The sequence below is a fragment of the Pholis gunnellus genome (genome assembly GCF_910591455.1).
Source record: "Pholis gunnellus genome assembly, chromosome: 11".
In the NCBI taxonomy this organism is placed as follows: Eukaryota; Metazoa; Chordata; class Actinopteri; order Perciformes; family Pholidae; genus Pholis; species Pholis gunnellus.
In genome coordinates this window covers 12,691,175-12,713,763 of record NC_136538.1, presented here as the reverse complement: position 1 = coordinate 12,713,763, position 22,589 = coordinate 12,691,175, and the positions used below count along the sequence as shown (strand labels likewise).

General features: G+C 42.7%; 2 protein-coding genes across 5 annotated transcripts; one reads left to right on the top strand and one right to left on the bottom strand.

The window, feature by feature from the left end:
- Positions 1 to 1,944: 1,944 nt before the first annotated feature.
- Positions 1,945 to 12,387, top strand: mapk8a (mitogen-activated protein kinase 8a). Of its 4 annotated transcripts, none has more exons than XM_079168869.1 (12): positions 1,945 to 2,111; positions 4,317 to 4,483; positions 4,790 to 4,919; positions 5,078 to 5,136; positions 5,272 to 5,410; positions 6,726 to 6,891; positions 7,875 to 7,946; positions 8,273 to 8,455; positions 8,582 to 8,706; positions 8,841 to 8,904; positions 9,786 to 9,863; positions 10,350 to 12,387. In XM_079168869.1, exons 1-12 carry the CDS (start codon positions 2,103 to 2,105, stop codon positions 10,526 to 10,528), a joined length of 1,371 nt encoding a protein of 456 aa, XP_079024995.1. In that variant the 5' UTR covers positions 1,945 to 2,102; the 3' UTR covers positions 10,529 to 12,387. The 4 variants fall into 4 exon arrangements, 3 of the variants coding, with proteins under 3 accessions (XP_079024995.1, XP_079024997.1, XP_079024996.1); XM_079168871.1 differs by lacking the exon at positions 7,875 to 7,946 and adding an exon at positions 7,388 to 7,459; XM_079168870.1 differs by having other exon boundaries at positions 10,345 to 10,489.
- A 141-nt stretch (positions 12,388 to 12,528) lies between these two features.
- arhgap22a (Rho GTPase activating protein 22a) lies at positions 12,529 to 22,410 on the bottom strand. Its single transcript, XM_079168868.1, has 10 exons — positions 22,062 to 22,410; positions 18,450 to 18,646; positions 17,618 to 17,705; positions 15,488 to 15,616; positions 15,107 to 15,317; positions 14,882 to 15,014; positions 14,725 to 14,798; positions 14,190 to 14,311; positions 13,095 to 14,076; positions 12,529 to 13,004 (listed from the first exon to the last, which is right to left on the bottom strand). Exons 1-10 carry the CDS (start codon positions 22,093 to 22,095, stop codon positions 12,785 to 12,787), a joined length of 2,190 nt encoding a protein of 729 aa, XP_079024994.1. The 5' UTR covers positions 22,096 to 22,410; the 3' UTR covers positions 12,529 to 12,784.
- Positions 22,411 to 22,589: the final 179 nt, after the last annotated feature.

Below are 22,589 nucleotides of genomic sequence, written 5' to 3'. Positions count from 1 at the left end.
AGGTAACTCGTCAATGACATTAACTAAACATGGTGCCCCATTCATTTGCTCTATTACCACCAGCACCACGCTGAAGATCTGAACTTTTTACTGTAATTGGGGCTATTCTTAGCGTCTCGCCTTTAAACACTTGATTGGATTAGCCTCGCGGTTTGACAGGTCAGAGCCACCAATAACGGGTGGCGTTGGGATCAGCTACAACGATTTAACTAATCCGTCTGACGCCCAACGGTGCGGTGGATCCCCGGCGGTAGGTGCGCTAAAGAAAAGCCTGGGAAGGACGAACGACCTCGGCCAAACGAGTGGATTGTAGCCCGCTGCTGTAGGGCTGCTCCCCCACAATGGTCATAACACTGCGGGCTCTCTTTGAACAAGGGGTAAGGAAACCGTAGTAGCGTTGTCTTGCTGCGGGAGTCGGTGCTGGGACGTTTATCCACGCCGCGTCCCTTCTCTATATTGCGCGCAGCTTGTCTCTTCAGGCCCTGGGGTATCTGCGCAGGGACAAGGATAAATAACAACCATCCAGTGCTGTCAGGTGGGCGCAGGGAGATTTTGAATTACTCAGCGCTAAGTTAACGTAATTTTACCTCATGTCCCTATTCAGTCACACGCCTTCGCAGAGCATGGCTCCGTGCATACATCCGCTGTTGTAGCGTAGCCTATAGAAACTGATGCACGAACTCTAGATGGTACCCTAATTACTACGCCGTGGATTTCTGCAGAGCCTGTGCATGTCATAGTCCACAAATGATCGCACAGTTAATTATGGACAAGATCCACCGGGTAAAAGGAGAAGCCAGCTAAATATTTCCCTGATGACGACTGATCATCAATTCATTTATAGGTGCAGCATCACATCTTACCCTGGAAACAGACAAAAAAACAACAACAACAAAAACGTGCAGGCTTTAATATGCGTATTGGACCCAGTCTGAAATCTAACTAATTAACTCACAAATGTGAACGAACATAGAAATGGTGTTGATGTCATTGGAAGCCCAGTCAATATATCTTTTCTTTTAAACAGGTAAAAAAAAATTACAAGTTGGCCATGGACTTAAGGCTCAGGTGAAAATTACATTTGGTCTGTTTACCACATGTAAAGCCTGATTGAAATGAACCTGTTCTCCCCTCGTGTTCACCAACACACTGTGATAATATCTAGTTCTCTGTTAATCTGCATATATAATATACCTGTCAATCATGATAGCAGGGTTGCAGTTCTACCTTTTTGTTAACATTAAAAAAGAAAGAAATATTTATTTTAAATCAAACAGTTCTGACAAAAAGAACAAACGACAGAAATAATTGATATATTAGAAATGTAAAATGTTGTCCATATACCTGTCTATTTAGCATGAAGCTGACAGTGACTATACATGTGGACATTGGGCTGCCCTTCCATTTACCTCTGTGAAGGATTCTGCAGCAAGGACAGTTTGTGGGGTAAAATGGGCATCCGTTTCCAATGCATTGAGTTTTATTTACAGAGAAAATGTGAATGACTTTCTCATCATCAATCATACAGCCTGGAAACCACTCTCTGCCATTTTCTTTATTGACATCAGAAAAAAATCAAATAGAAAGAACCAAAATATGCAGTTTCATTCTTCATTTTCACTCTTCATTTGGAAATGCTTATTTCACTTAACAGAACTGGACATAAATATGGGCGAATATCTCAATATCCATTATGCATTAGGGTCTATATATTCAGGTGAGGCCAATCAGCCCTCTACAATAGATTTACTGCAGACACAAGAGCATAATATAACATTAAACGGAAGTGGGCTAGATAGATAGTTAGCTCGATAGCTAGCTAGATAGACAGGCGGAAGGAAGGAAGGAAGGAGGATGGAGGAGGCGGTGGGTGTGCCTCTGTGGATGAGTGACGTACTACTGGGACGCATGCCCCGTGCGCACTGCGCGTCCTGGCCTGTCAGTAGTAGCCAGATGGAAACGTAGGCAAGTGAATTCGGTGAGGTCATGTATTTTTAAGCCGCACAACGGAATAAATCATCCTTCGCCGGCAGCGTAAACAAAGAGTACGGAACATTTCGCCGCTGATCGGACCGCGGGTGGAATCGATATAGTTTAATTTGATGACTGAGGTAAGATGAGGATCCGCACCTCGGCTCTTCAGACGTGCTTATTGTTTGGCCATGGGGGGAGGGTCGCATGTCGCTGTGTGCATGCCGCTGAACCGACGTGGTTGTTGTTGAAGGCGGTTACACCGTAGCTTCATTTCGTTACCGACCTAAAATACTCCCGTGTCGGTGTGATGCGTCCGTAGGCTACACGGCCTGGCCTATGGATCACATACAGATCGAGGCAGTAGCTATAGTGCGCCGACTGCGCACTGTGTTTCTCAAACAGGCCTTGTCATATCACGACGCGGCTGTCATTATCGCTGCAATAACCGTCTTCTTTTGCAGCGCCCCGGCGTATTCGGGCTGCTACGTTTTTTGTAGCATGCACGGCTCTGTTTCTGCAGGGTTTTTTTTTACAGTCGTGTACCTGCCAGATACCTCTACCGCCGACGAAACGAGACGAGGGGTCGCGTGGCCAAGGTTAACACATCGAGTTGCAATAAATAACGGGGTCGATAGTGGTCCTCCGCTCAGTCTCTGCGGTTAATCTGAGCCCATGATGGAGCTCGGTCTTCCGTTTCTGTGTATGTGTGGACTAGAGAACAAGGCTGCCTCCGTTTAGTATTGGGCATACAGATGATGAGGATAATATGTGAGTGTTGCATGTACATTGGGAGAACATGTGGTACTCCACATATGTTAATCATATATATATTATGCTACCTATTAGGCTGTTTTCATCAGTTATGTGTGTGCTACTAGTTTTGATGTGGGTTTATTTTATAGTATATAGACAATAAAGCTACACTATATCTTGTTATATTGTGTGACTATGTGAACACTGATTTTTTTCCAGAGTATTTGTTTCATGTGTGGTTTAATATAATATGTAACCACCATTGCCAGGATCAGAATCATCCTTTAAGTGTGTGATTCTGAAGCCGTTCATTAAATCAAGAAGCGGCTTGTTTAGGGTAAACCGAGGTTTAGTCATTAGGGAACAGTGCACTCTGGGAATTAACTCGTTATTTTGCTGCTTTTGCAGGATACTCAAGGCACCTAGATGTATTAGAGCTTCCTACCATGAGGTCCAGACCTCTTAGGTGCTGCTGAGACTACTGATGTGGCTGCTGCATTCCTTGTACAGTGTAAATACTGCAGCTGACACATAACTGCAATCTAATAGTGTGCCATTGATTTCCAAGGTATTTGTCGATGCAGCATGTAGTCGTACGCATCAATACTAGTTATTTCACAGCAGGGGAAGTAATATTAAGAGTGTGTGTGACTAAATAATAATTTTACGGGATCAAATCAACCTCTGATTCCCTCCCTGCACTGACCTGACCTTAATTATCCTTATGGATAGCCATTAATACAATAATGACCTTACCACAGAGCAGCAGATAACTTACCACCAGTACTGTATTGCAGTGCCATTCAAGCCTTCATAACGCAGACAAGCGTAATTGTCTTCCTGTCTGCAATATAAAAAGAGGTGGCATGTCTATTTTCATGTTGTGAGGGAGGTGGATGTTATGTACGCGGTTGTGACGTTGGCGGAACAGAAGGAGAGCTGACTCATTTTATTCTGGCAATTATATCCCTCATATGGACTGTGTGTCGGCAGGGTGGAAGAGTGGGGAGGGTGCTTACGCTGCTTACATAAGAACGGAAGAGAGGGAAAGGAAGCCGATGTTAGAGTTTTCTCCTCTTCATTGATTTTTAGATGGGTTTTAATGAAACATGTACGGGGGACGTTGTGCACACAAATTGGCGTCTCTGTGTTGTGTCTTATCTGGGCTCACAGGCGCATGGTGCAACTTGAACCAGTCAACATGTGCCTGTGGAAGACCCGCTAGTAGAACTGGGCTGAAGTCCTGCATGGGCTGGGGTCCAAACACATAGGAATTATCACCGGGCTTGGTTTTCCAGTGTGACAGAGTCATTCGGGGAGTCATGTTTCTTATGATGGAGTAGACCTCCCCGTGGCCTGCTGTTCTGCCACCACCACTGCTGATGGTATCAAATCTTCCATCCTGGTGTGTTTGCCGAGTTGCTGAGTTAAGGAACCGCAGTGTGAAATTCAGCAGTGGCTTTACTCCTTCACTTCTAATCTGCTTTCTTGGGAGCGGGGATTTTAATTTGACTTTCTCATTTGTGGCTGGTGTCTGTGCTTTTAATCCTTCAACATATTGAAACGTGTGCCCGTCTTTGTGTACACAGAGGACATTTTTGGATGCACAGAAAGCTGTAATCGAAGATTTCGCCATGAACAAAAACAAGAGAGAACGGGAGTTCTACAGCCTAGATGTTGGGGATTCAACGTTCACAGTACTGAAGCGATACCAGAATCTAAGACCCATCGGCTCAGGAGCACAGGGAATCGTCTGGTGAGCGTTGCAACTTCGTCCATACTCGGTCAACAGCGTCTTGCTGAAATATGGGTCACTGTTTCCAATACGTCACCAGAACATTCATAACAACCAAAGAATATTTCTGTTGTCTTCTCAAGAAATCAAAATAGGAATCCATTTAAACTGTAAATTGTCATACTATTTTGTTTTTTTTCATTTGTTGATGACAAAGGCAGAGGTGTTTAGACTATTGGAGTGACCATAACCCGTAATGTCTAATACCTATTATGCTACACATATGAGCATATTTTGAAACTGTTCTCTAACTTTTTTCCCCCACAGCTCTGCTTACGACCAAAACCTTGAACGAAATGTCGCCATCAAGAAGCTGAGTCGGCCGTTTCAAAATCAAACCCATGCCAAGAGGGCGTACAGAGAGCTAGTCCTAATGAAATGTGTCAATCACAAAAATGTAAGTATGAGAATATATTCAGTCACCTGACCAGGAGCAGACTTGGTCTTTTTGGAATGCCTTTTGTTTGCTTACATGTGTGTGGTACTTACATTGTGCTTTAATGTGTCCTCGTAAATGACATGACAACATCATTCTGATTCATTTAATACCCACAGATCATTGGCCTATTGAACGTATTCACACCACAGAAATCATTAGAGGATTTCCAAGATGTGTAAGTAACTATATGTGAAGTGTGGATGTACTTTGTTTTTAGAGCACACAGTACGTATTGTTCATTAGATCGAGTTACTCTCTCCTGCTGAAGAGCTTCTCGAGCCTCTTGTGTAAACTGTTTGTGCTCTGTCAGATACTTGGTGATGGAGCTGATGGATGCCAACCTGTGCCAGGTCATTCAGATGGAGCTGGACCACGAGAGGCTGTCCTATCTGCTATATCAGACGTTGTGTGGCATCAAACACCTCCATGCTGCCGGCATCATTCACAGGGTAAGCATCAGCTGGCCATGACTGTACAGACTAATGAAAGGCCAGTGTCCCGGAGAGGAACCGGTAAACCCTCTATGACACTTGACACTGAAGTGTAAGGGCAAACGGTCAACTGGCACACTATTAGATGATGAATATAGTCGTTTAATTGCCAACAAAATCCTCTTGAAAATAAATTGGAGACATAAAACTTCTATAGATGGAAAAATATGAATGTTTGTGTCACTTCTTTGAATGTGAAACCTAAATTCAAAACTGGCATTTCTTTTATGAAATGAACAGAACACTGAATTACTAGCAGCTTTTTTGAAGCTGATGTGAGTCGGTACAGACTTCTGACCTCCATAGAATAGGGTAGGTGAATGTATAATATGGATCAATAGTAAGCAGGTGGAAAGTGTGTGCATAGACTGATATACAATGATGAAGACAAAGACTGCCATAACATTAGAAACATGCAGCCAGGTGTGATATTATGGCAATAAAGTGTCTAATTGTTGATTATGGGAATGTTGAATCATAATTCCTCGTGAGAATAATGAAGCACCAAACCTGCAAAAAAATATATGTATATATTGTACAAGGCCACTACTGTAAACTTCAAATGCATTTGCTATTGCAAGCAAAACACTGTAATAAGTAAAAGAGAGAAATCGTTGTGCTCGCGGCTGTACTGAAGTAAACTCCAGGGGAATGTGGTGAAGTCAAACTTGTCAACTGTAGAAAAAGGGAACCTCTTGGGCTTACCTAAGTAACACTCGCACCAAGCCCAAGGATCTAGTTAAAATTTCAGGACTCCTCTTTCCAGCCATGCCCTGAGGAAGAGCTGATGTGGTGCGATACTGGTGGCCTTTTTTTTTTTTTTAACTTAGATAAATCCTAAACTAAAAGAGGCATTTTGACGACATCCTTAGCTAAGTGCAAGTGTGCCTGAAGTAAGCCCAGGGGGCGTCCCCTTTTACTACACCTTAATTAACAATTTGTACTGCAGAGAGAAACATGACATAGACAAAATGTAATCTCTAGGAAACAGCTGCTTGCAGGAGCTGGAACCTGCAGGCTATCAGCTGGATTTGAGTCATGATGGAGAATGTAGAACTCTATCGTCATGTGACTTACAGAGATAATGTTGTGATCACAAAAAGCTGTCATTGGTTGAACAATGCTGCCGATCAAGATGTTGACATTTTGAGTCCATTTTGTCTCCGAATGGAAGTCGAAGGTGTTTCCCTCCATCGTGCCCTTTGTGCTACTTATTGACAAATTTAACATAAAAAAATAAATAAAAATGTTTTTGGTGTGTGTTCCTCTGTAGGACCTCAAGCCTAGTAACATAGTTGTCAAGTCAGATTGTACACTGAAGATTTTGGACTTCGGCTTGGCTCGGACGGCTGCCACGGGCCTCCTGATGACACCGTATGTGGTCACACGCTACTACAGAGCACCAGAGGTTATCCTGGGGATGGGCTACCAGGCCAATGGTTAGTTACCATCTATTTACTGTGTCTGTCGATCTACACTGTCAACCCTTGTTTGGTCTTACTGGTGTTACACTGTAGAGCAGTGTTTCCCAAAACTATTTTTCTACGGACCCAAAAAATGACAAACCATCGCCACCCAATTCACAATAGGCCTCATCTCTAAATCTTGAGAGGAGCCAGTTTGTACGTCAAAGAACGTCCCTGAACATTTTTATTAGGTAAACCAGCCATTATGAGAGATATAGGTTTAATAAATCTTTGTTTTATGTGTATTATTACTGCTGTGGTGGACCAATAAACATCCGTGTTGGATCCATTAGAACTCCGATACAGAGACCTGAAGATGGCTGTTAACACTGTGTAACCCGCATGTTGCTTCTGTACATGATGGGACTTTGTTGTAAGAAACTGCTCACTAACTGACCTCCTTTTGTGTAACTAACCAGTTGCTGTGCATTCCTCTAATCGTCTTTGTTTACCGTGTTCACTTCACTAGTGGACATATGGTCTGTGGGCTGCATACTGGCAGAAATGGTTCGCCATAAAATCCTCTTCCCAGGAAGGGACTGTATCCTTGGGTCTTTTTAAATTCTTCTTCACGCTGTTAATCTTAACGGTCTTTGTAAAGGGTTTGTGCTTTGTGCTGTGCTGACTCTTATATCTTTCCCTGGTTAGTTTCATGGCTTGAATGCAGTATGTTGTGCCAAGCCATAAGGACTTGTCATAACATACCTTATTTGAAGCTTTCTGGCCGGCACGGGCTGTAAACATATCAGTTTTCATTTGCTTCAGCACTGCATTGCTCGCTCTCTCATACTGTATATCTGGCTGATGCTGCATGTTCTCCATTTTCATTTCAATCAACACCACTGCCGTTCTGCTTGCATTCTACTCACTTTGTTTCTCCTATTTATTTATTTATTTGTTACCTCACCATTTTGTTTGCATGCCCACCTCCCCGTCATCTAAACCTCCGCCTCCAGTGGATGTATGGTCAGTGGGCTGCATAGTGGCCGAGATGATCAGGGGAAGCGTTTTGTTCCCCGGCACTGATCGTATCCTTCCCCGTCATTGATTGATCACCGTGTCATCACTTCATTCTGTGTGAAGAGAACAGCAACGCCATCCTGACAAGTTTCCCTCTGTCACGTTGCTATCCATTCTCAAGTTTCCACCATCATCGCTCTGCTGCACCCACCTATTGTGAGAATGTCAAGCCAAACCAGAGGATGAAGGGTAGTAGTTGCTGAGAGAGTGTGTATGATAGTTATGCGTTAGCTGCATAGGAAAGGAGTGAGTGGCTGTATCACTGGATCTGTGATCTAAGTATGTGTGTGTGTCTGTGGACTACGTGTGTGTTTCCTTAACGTATACACATCAGACATCGACCAGTGGAACAAGGTAATTGAGCAGCTAGGCACTCCATCTCAGGATTTTCTAATGAAGCTGAACCAGTCAGTGAGAACGTACGTCGAAAACAGGCCACGCTATGCTGGGTACAGCTTTGAGAAGCTCTTCCCAGATGTGCTCTTCCCTGCCGACTCTGAAAACAACAAACTTAAAGGTACTGTGTGTTTTGGTTGTGTTTTCCAATCATGACCGAAACCATTCGGAGCTCTTTCATCAAGTACTTTTGTGGACATGTGATTAATTGCAAAGCATCTTATGTATTTGTTGTTTCTTTCCTCAGCGAGCCAAGCTAGAGATCTCTTATCCAAGATGTTAGTGATCGACGCCTCCAAACGCATCTCTGTAGACGAGGCCCTGCAGCACCCCTATATTAATGTTTGGTACGACCCAGCCGAAGTGGAAGCAGTAAGTGGATCGCTGATCGGAGCGCATGATCCTTAAATGGGTCACATGAGATTTTAATTACATCACTTGAAGTGGAAAGTTGGCGACGCTCTTCCACCACCAATGTGCCATTTAATCCATTTTCTCTCTCTCAGCCCCCTCCAAAGATCCTACACAAACACCTGGATGAGAGGGAGCATACCGTGGAAGAGTGGAAAGGTGAGACGGCATACGAAGATTCTTCACACTTCACTCAACACTTCATCTTTCACGTTGGTTTCAGTGTGTTATGTAGCCTCTGCTCCCGAGGGAGCACGGGGATTTCTCAAGACGTTTCATCCCGTAATCTTGAAGTGAAAAGTCTGATAAAATACTTTTTACTTTTACGATTTTGTTGGGGATCCGCAATGTTTTATCACTTCAAAAAAAGTACAAGTTATGGAAGAAGTAGAGGAATTTTGGTTTCAAACCAGCTGGTTAATTAAACATTTAATATATTAATATGCAATTGCTAGTAACTGTTAAATCAATCCACTATACTTAATACATTGAATTCTGTGCAAATCACACGTGTTTACAATGAGATAGACCGGTCTGCTGGTCACATTCTATGATTAGCAGTTCACCAGCGGTGACGTGATTATTTTCTATTCATGGAAAGCACAAAAATACACCATGTCTAAAGTAACCCAGTGGGACATCCAGTAAATGTGTAGATATGCAGTCAGTTGGTTACAGACATTGTTGGCTTGAAACCCCCTTTTGAAGCCTCTCAGTTTGTGTTTTCCACTGTGGGGAACCTGATTCTGTGGAGCATGGTAGGACTTCAAATTATGAGTAAATATCACTTTCAGTTGAGCAGCAGGATGAGCTCATCCTAACCCCTACCAGGTGATAATGACCCTTCACTCATATTTTATTAGTCACACCAGCACAGCCTGTCCAAGCGAGGAACATGATGCTGTTTGGACTGCACCGTATGCAATACAAAGTGAACTCTACAGATACAAGTGTATCACATTCTGTGATATTTACATCAATGATTTCTCGCTGTGTCCCCTGCCCGACTTAACCTTTTTTTTTTGATCTTTCACTTTCAGTGCTAATTTATAAAGAAGTGAGTGAATGGGAGGAGTGGACAAGAAATGGCGTGATAAGAGGCCAGCCACCTGCTTTAGGTGAGTAATCATTATAACTTTGGTAGATGAGAAGATGTGGGAAGGAAAACTAGTGAATCACATGAGGGCTTGACGTAAGATTGAATAATGAAAAGATCTTAAAGCTTTTTATTTTATACACGTTCATAAATGCATTAAATCTGAGATAAATGTGGTTAAAAAGTTACAAATCATCAATGTTTCAACAGCATTTCAATACTTCAATGTAAACCGTGTATTGGGGCGATAATCAGAGATTTGGGGAATCAAGTTATAATATTTAATGAATAAAGTTGAAATATATTGTATGTATAAAGCCATAAAAGTTTGAGAATGAAATATTTCCGGAATATAATTGTTTAAACTACACCTCTTTTACCCTGCAAGTCAAAGTGCCCACTGGTGTGACGCACAGTTTACACCTGCATTTGTGACTCAGCAGACAAAGGCAGCTTCCTGTGTATTTCAATGAAACCTATGCGTTGACGTCTGTTTTTCGCAGCACAGGTGCAGCAGTGATCGACAGCCCCCCTCAGCCCACGTCCTCCTCCTCCTCTTCGGCCAACGATGTCTCGTCCATGTCCACAGAGCCCACTGACCCGAGCAGTGACCCCACCACGACCTCCGAAACAGACAGCAGCTTGGACAGCCACACCTCTCTGGGTGCACTGGCCTGCTGCAGATAACGCACACATACAATACATGTACACACACGTGCACACGAAAAGCAAACCTCTCCTCATCAGTGTGTTTGATGGGAGAGGATTTAGGCCAATGGAACTTCTCCTGTTAGTTTGTAGAGCTGCGCTTTTAATGTACAGTTTGTTTTTATTTCCCCTCCTCCTATACTGCTGTAAATTATTGTGGTTTGAAATTGTATCATTATTACTGTATTTTTTCAGCGAAGAATCAAAGTATGTTCCGATGTGAATCTGTGATGTATGTTATGAGAGAGAGTGATTTGAGTGTACTTTACACATCGCTGTTTTTAGCTGCTGCTACACAGTCGAATACCACGCTGTTAGCACTGCAATATTATGTTGATTATATTTTTAAATTCTTCATTTGGTATTTTTTTTTATTGTTTTTGGGTCACTTGGATGAATTTACACCGATTTTCTCTTTTTAACAGTAGACAATAGCGCACTTCATCTTGGATCCGATTGCACTGAATGATTTTATTTTGATATTGTTCCTCATCTTTCTTGTAGAAAGCGTCCTTTGGTGTATCCAAGTTAACTTACTTCTTAGTATTATGTCACCTCTTGATTGTGTGCATCTTGACAAGCAGTCAAATGGTCTATTGCCCTGACACTGAATTTCTTTTCTTTTTTTTACTATAGCATACTGTTAGCTGACTGTGTTTGAACTTGTTTAGTTACGTAGATGTAATTTGTAGGCGATGGTCTGTTGGATGAGGAAGAACAGGGTGAATGTAAGTGAATAGAAATGTGGCGTAGTGAGGAGCCAGTGATAACTGTTAGCGCTGTAACATTTTAATATAGGCCGCTCCACTGGCTAGAATGAGTTCTGTATTTGGGGACTGTCACCAGAGACTAAGTCTAAATTAGTCACTTTACCCTTTCGGCAGGTCCTTTCAGACGTTATTCACAGCTGTCTGATATTTCACATATTTAATTTAAGTGCCCTTACTCGCTTCGATGATTTTTCAGTCTTCTTTGTTACAGATGCTCTTCTCTTCTGTAGTGCATCTTTCTGAGTTCTACCTCACACATGTACACACACACACACACATGTTTTTGAAGTTACAGTATGCATATCATGGCATACATTATTTACAAGAAAAAAAAGATTTTTATTTCTTTATTCGCTTTATTTATTTCAAGCTAGAAGGCGTCTATTGTATGTAATGTACATTTCATTCAGAAGTACTATTTAAATGCATTTTGTTTCATTTTTTGTTTGTTTTATGTGCAATATAATTCATAGATTAATATAGTCAGTGATTGATCTGTACATTTTTACTGTAGATGAATGTTTTCTGAGAGTCAGGAAACAGGCATTTACTACCTGCCATGGTAACCTTTGGATGTATTTGATGGCTCAAATTCGCAACCTGTCCCTTTGCCCTTTTCATGGTTGGGCACTCCAGGCAGTAACCCTTAGCATCAGCTCCCAGAATGCACTTTGGGGATTGCGACGCATGTCCTGACCCGTTCTGGGCCACAATCACAACTGACTGTTGTGGCTTCCTCTTTTTGTCGTTTTCCTCTCCTCCATCTCCTCAAAAAGAGAAAAGATAGAATAGACTACGCATGAGTTTTCTCTGAGCAAATCTGGTTTTAGTGAAGGTACATTCAGAGGAAAGATGGGAAAGCCATACGGCACTACTGGGATGATGCTGCAGTCTTCTGATGGTTTGGCCAAACACTGTTAGCAAAGAGTTCACCTGCTTTGAGTGTTTTGATCGGGCTAGTTCGGCTATGGATCTGAAATGGCCTCACTAACAGACCAATTATATACATCAAAAATGGAAACTGTCTAACTTCAACTCCAGCAAATAAAACAGTAGAATTTTAATGTGTCACATTGTTCTTTCTTTTACTGTCAAGTTAACATTTCTTTCGAGAATATGATTGCTACGGGGAAATGAACAGGGTGTGTGTGGGAAGACTGTACCTCTTATCAACAGTAAGTATTTTTCTGCTCACTAAGTTCATAAATAATCATCTACATGATGAATGATGTATAATAGTAAGGAGTTTTGCGGAATGGTAAAAGGATTGCTTGGTCCAGGGGAGTTCTCGTTTGGCACCGGCACTGGTCAGTGTAGGCACAAGACGGCTGTACTAAAGAGGACACGATGGCAAGTAGTACTGCACTAGAGGTATTTGGTCTTCAAAGCTTTGGAGCCGACTGGTAGTCCCAGTAATCAAGCTCCTCCTCCTCTAATGGACCAGATGAAGGCAGGTTGGTCTCGTCTAGTGTGTCCGTGTTGCTCCTGTGGTCAGATCTCCAAGGGTTTTGAAGAACTCCTCCATTTCTTTCTGGAGGAGAATGTTTCGGTTCTCTGCGTCTTGATGTGCCCTCTCCGAGTTCCTGAGTCGGATCTCCAGCATGTGAAACTTCTTTTTCTCCTGGTCCAGCTCCTCCTCAAGGCGGTTCACCTGGGACTGGTATTTAGAACAGGACTCCTCCAACCTCAAAGAAGAGAAGAAGAGGTTATAAATAACAACTCATGCTGATTTGAATGGGTTATTTGAAAGGAAGTGACAAGTGACTCATTCTTACTTGCAAATGGAGGTTTCGTAGCTTGTCCTCTGTTTCTTCAGCTCCTGCTTGAGCTCGGTCAGCATGTTGGTGAGACCTTCATTTGTTCCTGTGAGATCCTCCTCAGTACCGCTTGCACTGTTATCCAGAGGACTTGTACTGTCCCTCACCTCTGTGGGTCTCTCTTGACCCTGCCCCAATTTGACTGCCTTATCGCTTCCCTCTGGCTCGGCCAATGAGATCTCAAAGGATGTCCAGATGGAGGATGTGTCAGCAGGCAGGCTTAGACTGGAGGGGGCCACATTGTCATAGGCAGACAGTCTGTGGGACTGGAGGAGGGCTCTATGAGACAGGGGTGTTTGACAGGAGTCTTCATCAGAGTCTCTCTGTGTATCCTTAAGTGGAAGAGTGGTCTCTTTCAGGGAGAGGGTTGAATCCTTCATAGTAGAGTCTTTTAGTCTTTCACCAGATGAGGTAGTGCGCCTGTGAGCTCGGAGGGATGACAGGCCATTAATCAGCCAGTTGCTCCCACCAGCTGCTGACACATCCCCCGCCGACCCCCCTATTTTCCCCCTTTGGACCCCAGATGCTGCACCTCCTTTGAAGGAGCTCTTCCAGGGCAAGGCTTTAGACGGTTTACTGGGGCTAACGGCTACCTCACTTCCACCTTTCGCTTCAGTTTTGCTATCTGCTTGTCCATCAACTTTTTCTTCTGTCTTACCTTTGCCCTTTCCTTCAATCTGACCATCCTCACCCTTCTCCGACATCGTAATGGGGCTTGGTGCAGTCGGCTTACTGTCTTGGGGTTGGGGTTCATCTTTAGGGGGTTTGGAGGATGCGGGGCCAGTGTCTTCTTGTGAGAGCCATTCCACTTTGCACCGTTGGAGAGGACTCTGTTGTTGCTGTGGGGGAATCTTGGCCTCAGTTTCTGTCTCCTCCCGTTGATAAAGTCTAGTGTGTTCACTGATCAGCACAGTCATGAGGTGCTGCACCTGTGAACTTCCTGTTGGTAATGACAAACACACATACATGTGTAATCGAAATGTTTCATGACATTGTTCGTATTGATTAGAAAGCAAGTTTGTGCCACAAATTGTTATGAACATTATCACCAACCCTCCATCATGGTAACTGGATCCTCTACTCTGGGCCGAAGGATATTCGGTCCAAACACAGTGGCCAGATTCTGAACACTCATTTTATTCTCATTGGAGTGAGATTGAACCTCATCCAGAAACCTGGACAGAAAGAACCAAAATCAGAACTTATTTCCACATATTATGTAAAATCAACAGTGTTGACTGCTCTGCTTAGAATCGGTAGAAACCCTCAGTTCTTATTTATCTAGCAAATTCAAACTAGAGAAAATGAGGACTGAGTCATGAGTCTGTGGTGTGTGGGTTCAGCTGAAGATATTTGAATAGAAGGCAGAGAAGACATGCAATTATGCACACTCAGAGTCAATCAATGTGATGCCACTTTTCCTGATGACGAGGATGTGGGTGTAATGAATGTTATTCCTCTTGTGTGACAGGCTCACAAATCATCCAACAGTGAATGGGACAGCAGCAACAACAAAACCCATCACATTCACATCAGTGGGCTTAACAACTACTGATATACAGCAGACGACAAAAGAGTGTGGACTTACTTGCAGATGTATGTGAGGAGGTTGTAGTTGACCTGAGGAAGGGATTTCACCTGTTTGCCTAGCTCCACTTTACCCTTGAAGAAAAATAAGACATGTTTATTGTTGAGACAAGAGTTTGGAAATGTACCAGTGAAGTGTTAAGCAGACATGTGATTACCGTTGCTTTGTCCTTGGTAAGAAGCTGAGCACAAGAGAGAAACTGTGTGTATTTGGAGAACGGGATTATAGGCTCCGGCAGCTCCCGTATGTACAGCTTTAGCAGTGATGCCACTGTGTGGACATCCGTGGTACTGTAAGAGACAGGGAAACATACAGTACTGGCCAGCGTAGATTATAGCTTGGCTTGCTGCTATCGCTAAAATGCCCCCTCCCACTGCATCACCTGTCAAACACTGGCTTCTCGCCACGGTCAAAGGCATCTTGCAGCTCCCGAACATGATTGGTCTGTCCAGGGGCCCTGAAAAGGCCCTCCTCCTGGAGCCCATGTTCACGTATGAAACACGCGCACTGTTCGACCAGCACAGGGACCAGTCGCTGAGGGCCACACTGGGCCTCGTACAACATTGTCTCCTCTAGGTGCTGCCCAAAGACACCTGCAGCCACACAGAAAATGAACACCAATCAGGTGATTAATAGAATGTTTCCTCATGTGTGCCCAAGAAGTTTAAGTCCCCTCTTTAAAGAATTAGTCATATAATTACTGTAAAAAGTGCTTTATGTGAACATTTGCGTATATGTGTATAAATATGTTTTATAATCACACCTCCTCCAAGAGGAGCCCATATGACCCTACGAATGGCTCTGACCCATTCCTCCATGTCACTCTGAGAGTTGGCCATCAGCAGGAATGATTCGTGGCTGAGGCCTGTTCGATCCTTTTCTCCAGCCACTCCTGGAAACACAAACATATTTCATTACTTTCTGGTTCAATAGGACAGAGTGACTAACACTTTTAAAAGTACTTTGCTGATCACACGAACTGTATCATTTGTAAAGAAGGCAGTTCTACCAACAAGAACTATCAGTGTTTCCAATAACCTTATTAACTCCAGCACCTCTGTAAAGTACAAAGACGTAGCCATGCAGCTCTGCCTCCCTGCCTCCCTGCCTGTGCTTCCTCTGGCTGCACACAGCTTGATACCACCTGGTTTGACATTTTAGTTGATTTTAGTTTAGCTTTGATTACACTATGAAGCTCTCTCCCTTCATGCGACTTTGCAATCGCTTGCCTTTGAAGAGGTGGAAGCACTACTCAGTTACAGATGGAGATAAAAGCATCAAAGCTGCTATTCATAAAATGTTCTTTCATTTTTTACTGATGAAAAACGTCTTATGATGCAATCCAAAAGACAGTGATCTTTGGAAGTGGAATTGGTGGAGTTGACTGTGTCGGCTATATATCAGTATACCTGCATTCTTTATGAAGTCGTGCACTGTGGTGCAAAGCGTGTTTTGTGAGAGAAATGACCCAGAAAGAGTAGTGTTCCCTGTGGACACCAGCAACTGCACCATGTCTCCTTTGTCTTTCTGTCCAGGACTTTTTCCTCAGTATCTTTTCACAGTTATTTCATTAACACACTTTCTCTACAAAGTGACACCCGGCACCATCTCGCATGTTAAAAGACCACACCCCCATTTACTACAAATTGCGATTAGTTTGCATAACTCTTTACCATTTTCCAAAGGACAATAAAGTGTTTTAGATTTCTAAATAGGATTTTCCTAACTTAAAGCAGACATTGGTCTCCATTCAGTTGTATGGAAATTGGCTTCCATCGACCTAAAACCTGAAGGCAATTTATTAGCATGAGCATCTTTTTTTCATGATGAGCATGATTGATTTTCGTGCTGTTGTAAAATGAATTGAAACCAGTGGCTGCCTGTGAAGTGGAGGATGATAAATAGGTTGGGATGAGGAAAACATGTATGTTATAGAACATCATTGCAAGACCTTGTTAATCCCAGCAACACAGGAAGCCAGAGAGGGAGATATATACGATACTATTCGGCAGTTCAATCTGCTTTCCAAAGTATTCAAGAGGGGCGATACGCCTCATAGCTGAAGGAATAAATACTTACTACCATCATTGATGGAAACTTCGTCCTCAGGATAAAATGTCAGGGTGCTAGTCAACCTGCTGCAGTAATGGCCCATGTTGAACTTGGACCACCTGAGGAAAATAAGGGCTACAACTGAGGAATGAGTGACCCACGACGCCGTTCCATGAAAGTTATACGACGCAAACTGTCTCATATCTTCCAACTCTTAACTTAGTCTATGCAAGTTTAACTTTCTATCTTTCTCTCTTTCATCAAAGCAGGCCCTCTGATCTATCTGCTCTACATACTGTCCACTGTTTAACCATAGTCATGCCAACCCCACGCTGTCAAGAGCAAAGATGAATGAAGCCGTTGTTGAACCCTCAGAAACACGGCCATTGAAATCACATTCGTTCTGCTGTTCTGCATATTTCATGCATGTGTTACGGCCTGATACTCATATGACGCTATTGATTTACTTTTTTCTTTTACCGCTATTCATCACTTTGATTCTGGGTCGACAATGTTTACACAGAGGATGTGACCTGCTGAATTTACAGTATGGTCATAATTTCAAGCAACGCAGAGAGATACTTTGTGTAATTTACAGCAAACCTGGCATCAGGATAATGCTCTAGTGGTGTTTCACGAGTTTGGGTTTAATCATCTTCTGAGCACTAAAAACTCACTTTACGTTTTGGTATTGGTGGGAAATGATATCAGATGTGCTCCATCAGGATTTAGTGTACTTTTTCTAGACAAATCTTGTTTGTTTGACACTTGCTAAACAGATGGTTCAGCATCACTTGAACAAGACTTCCTTACACACAGAGTTGTCACCATGCCAACTCACCTGGAACAATTTCAAAAGGGTGACGACCAGGCTCGTCCTGATTGGCAGGCAGCTCATTGACCTGACTGCCCTGAAGAGGAATACAACCCTGTAGGGAAAAGAGAGGCATGCGTGAGGAAAACACCTGTATCAATGGTATTCAAGGGCCAAACAAGAAATCAATTAGTGGTTCTGGACTTGGACGTGTAGAGCATGTTGAACATTATAGAGTTCTGAGTACACTGAGCTCTGGGCATCTGTCCAACAGACGGAGGTAATGATGATGGAGGGAGGGATGACTCAGGGAAACATCTATTTATCCGTCTGGCACTTCCTGTTCTGTGCAGTTTGGATCCCTTCACCATGGAGAGGGTCTAAGGTCAGCTACTAAGTGATTACAGCAGAACCACAGGGCAGCTAGTTACCACATTATCAGTGTGTGATCAGGGTAATAACAACACACTAAGACTTTAATGGAGAGTGTTGAGATTTTTGTGTGAAAGATGATTGGATATTTATCCAGCTTTAGTTTTACATCAAAAATATAAAGATAAGAGCGTGTAGCTTTAAAAACCATGGTCACATGAATGCAGAAAAGGGTTTCATTTTACTTGAGGGTGGCAAAATGTATTTTGTTGCCTAATTTTAAAGAATCAATAAGCTATTTTCAGAGTTGGAGAACACACAATGAAGCGACTGGACCTGGGGGGAAAATCCTAATCAGAAAAATTCATGAATCTTTAATATGTATCAGGCCTTGAATCCGAATGAATCAAAACACGCAGCAGTGCAGCCTCCAGGGGCAACAGGTGACAGAAGTTAACTGTCTTGTGTGTTATTGTGTGAGCATCACCTGTGCCTTGGTTTCATCCTGGTCCTTGTAGAAATACAGAGCTTCGGTCCTCAGGACAAACCAACGCAGCTGCCAGTTTTTCATGATACTCCGCTGTCTCTTCAACCAGCCTGCCTTCAGTGCCTTCTCCTGATCCAGAGGAGAGCAGGGCCTGGAGACCCGAGACAACTCTCCTAGCACCATGCTCTTGGACCGCGCTGCATGGACACACACATAGAGATAAAGTGAGGGAAAAGGGATTTAGAGCACCAGAATGAGAGTGAGACAGAGAGAGATAAAGAAATAGGGATTACACAAAGACAGGGGATTCATGTTATTTTGGAATTTTCTGTCTTTGTTTTGCTATTATTCTAAAAATTCACCCATAGACAATCCTGAATCATTATTCACAGAAGTCTCTCTTGGGCACAGCTAAGCCCACAGGCTTGACCATGCATCCAGATTTCCTCCTAAGTCAATAAACCAAAGCATGGCCTCCATTTTGCAGAAAATACATCCTGTTTAAGATGATATTCATCTATCTATTCCATTACATTGTATTATGTGTCTCAGATATTAATGAGGGTATATATAATTTTCAATTTCAGAAGAGTTTTGCTTTGGATCAGGTTGCACTTTAACTGCTGCAGACTGATTACAAGCATGGATTATATATTAGTAAAGGTATGTCAAAGGTATAGAACAAAACCAGCGACAGTAGAGTGATCCCTGGGGAGTCACAGAGAGAGAAAGAGGGAGAGAGATAAACAGAAGGCAGAGAGAGAGAGAGAAATCAATGGCGTCTTTTTTCCTGTTAATTGCCTCTTGCTTTCTGCTGAGGACAGCAGGGAGGGTATCTGCAAGGACCTGGACTGAAATCTCTCTCTCTCTCTCTCTTGCTTATCAGCTCTCTGACTGCGTCCCTCATTTTATTTCTTCCCTTTTTGGATGTCCTTCATTTGCAGAGTCATGATTGCTGGAAAGGGAGAAGACTATAGACCACGTGAAGCAGTCATTAACAAAACTGCATGCTGACAGCAGGAGCAGGCAGAGCCGGATCTATAAATACATCCTTAAAGAAGAGGCAGGAAACCTAACAGAGGAACTGCTGCTTTCATCTACTGCAAATAACGCATGTACAATGATGAAATTGTTATCTTTTCAGGAAATAAACTGTTACTCAAAGTGCATACATTTGTATTTAATAAAATAATACACATGGGTTCAATAGTGATAATCAGTGATGGAGCATTCAGATCCTTTACTCACTACCCTTACAATAGCACATAGTGAAAATACCCCATTACACGTAAAAAGAATATATAAGTAAAATTACCTAATTATTATTAGCAAATGTCCTTAAAGTATCAAAAGTTAAAAGAACTAATATAGCAGAGAAATGGCTCCTGTGAGTGTTTCACTGATGTATAATACATTATTGAGTTATCTATACTGATGCATCAATCTGTTAGCAGGGATACTGTTAATCTATAACAGTGCATCATATTTTATAAAACTGATCATACGTTTTGTGTGTAAAATCTGTAAAGAAACTTGTAAATGTAACTAGTAAATGTAAAAAGGTACAATAGTTCTCTTTGAATTGCTTAGTAGAAGTATCAAATGAAATACTCAAGTTAAGTATAAGAACAGCGCCTCAAATGTGTATTTAAGTACCTGCGTAAATGTACTTAGTTACTTTCCACCACTTAGGAATCGAAAGTGAAAGTGCTCATTATGTACCCATTATGAAAATGGTCCTGGTCAGTGTTACATTATATCATAATCACATTAATTATTAACAATGTATTACCGTAGCATTTTGCTGTTATGTTTGATGCAGTGGAGCAAATTTAAAGTACTTTATTTACTGTTGAGAATGCATTTTAAACTCATTATAAATTGTTTACACCTCTGAAATGTACTGATGTGGAACAAGTAAAGCAGCACAAGATGGAAATAATTGACTACAGTACAAGTACCTCATCGGGTACTTAAGTACAGTACTTGAATAAATATACCATTCCACCACCACAGCTAATACTTTTTGGATGTTCAATACAACTACCAGTAATTAAATTATTCAACTACTATTTGAATGATTCATCTCATTAGACTGCTATAATGTATTAAATTATCAACAAATGAAATGTTCCCACATGTATTCATTGTATTTTTTGAACCTACATATGAATGAGAACACAGTCTTTGTGGTATTTTTGCACCTACATATATAGTGCATCATTAAGCACGTCATCATTTATTCAAATATCCTCCAATTTACATTTATTGAGCCACACAGATAATGAGAGAAGCCTCAACCACAGCTCAGAGTTTTACCAACAACTTCCCGTAAGACTCTACACAATTAACTGCTCTAGGATTCGTGATATCTCAGCTTCTGAGTGCAGATCCAGCTCTGTGTTGCTGTATGATGCTGCATAAAAGGGTCAGAAGAGAGCAGAGCTGGCAATCTAATCAAAGGAGAATACCATTACAGCAAATGAGAGATGGCAAGCGGACAAAACGTGGCAAGTGAAGTGAAGTGGCCACTGCCCAACTCTGTTCATGAAGGAGAAAGAAGAGGCACTTGTCCTTCCCAACATCTTTTATGGTCTTATTTCCACTGCTGGTCTCAAATCAGACGGCTGCCAAGGGAGAAATAACGCCACAACCCCGCCTCAACACACACAACAAATGAAGGATTCTTAAAGCTGCTGCTCACGTGGATACTCCTCTCTGAAAACCAATACCAGTCAATTTCCTTAAGTTGAAAACTGTCACAACTTGAGCCACCTAAAACAGCAAGTGTCAGTTGTCTATTGCAAGCACCTGCTATGAAGAGCACAGCTATACTCTGCATCATGATCATCTCAGTGCCAGGAGTTGTTCCTGTGATTTAGAGCTTCCCTATTCATCTTCACACAGTCATGTGATAGGCATGTATATTTGGCGTACCGACTTCAGCGGTCACCAGTGTGTTTTACCGGGTGTCAGAAGAACTATGTTTGAGGGTCAGCTGTTGTGATTTACACGAGTAGCGAACCCTGCGTTCCTTTCATCACCGCTGATCTAGAGTCACCTGTCAAGACCATGCAAACTAAAAACTAGTCCAATAAACGCTGAACAAATAGAGATGTATTCACGTGTGCAGGTGTGAAAATGTCAGGATGCAGACCATTGTTGGAGGGAGGATCATCCTTCCAGAAGCCATGTTTACTACAACCCACCGTGTCCCCCACCAGGTTCAAATCTTTAAGGAATAAGCACGGTATCATCAAGAGACACAAGGGATGACATCACTCTGTAGTAGAGCCGGTTAACTCTGGACATGGAAGATAAAGCCTCAACACTTCAGATCATGCAAGAAAACTCAGGTCATCGCTGACAACAATGGTCACTGGGATGCAGAACGACACCGGTGCTACCAATATGGCACTGTTCCACCTTTTTGATGTCATTATAAATGAAAGCACTGGCACCGATATTGATGTCACATTATTAGCAGGATAAATGGAGCTCTGCGGAGAGAGAGGGGGGAGAAAGAGATGGACTGCAGAGAAACAGAAAGAAGCAAGAAAGGAGAGAAAAGAGATGGAGGGATGGAGAAAGAGGAGGTGGGACTGTGCTTACCCCGGCGTGCCTGTTTTATCTTGGGGCTCAGCATGGTTACCGTTGCTGTGCTGCTCCCTCTCACAGAGACATGACTGCATCCCTCTGTTCACACACTATTCCTTACACACACACACACACACACACACACACACACAGCCACACAGTGCCTCTCGCTGCTGCCTCGCCCTGTTACTCCTCATCCTCTCCGAGCATCTCTCTCCCTGGCTCACTGTCTTGCACTTGGACACTGTCTCCGTCTGATTTCACACACACACACACACACACAGACACACACACACACACAGACACACACAGACACACACACACACACACACACACACACACACTTGCAAGCACTTAACCACACACTCTGGTCTTCCTCCCCCTTCTTTCTTTCGTCTCACTCCCCCCCGTCTGTCCCAACGTGTGCTGTTGTTCTCACATACTGTACCTAGAGCCCTGCCCACTCTCACTCTCTCTCTCTCTCCTTTGCTATCTGCCTCTCTGCCGTCTGCTGCACACTCTCAGTATCAATTTCTCACCGTC

Coding starts and splice junctions, on each gene's coding strand:
- arhgap22a (XM_079168868.1), bottom strand. CDS start 22,095: ATGCTGAGCCCCAAGATAAAACAGGCACGCCGGG. Junction 15,617..17,617: donor CCCTTTTGAAATTGTTCCAG/GTGAGTTGGCAT, acceptor TTGTGTTTCCAG/GAGTGGCTGGAGAAAAGGAT. Junction 15,015..15,106: donor GAGAAGCCAGTGTTTGACAG/GTGATGCAGTGG, acceptor TGTCTCTTACAG/TACCACGGATGTCCACACAG.
- mapk8a (XM_079168869.1), top strand. Junction 4,920..5,077: donor AATGTGTCAATCACAAAAAT/GTAAGTATGAGA, acceptor TAATACCCACAG/ATCATTGGCCTATTGAACGT. Junction 8,905..9,785: donor TACCGTGGAAGAGTGGAAAG/GTGAGACGGCAT, acceptor TTTCACTTTCAG/TGCTAATTTATAAAGAAGTG.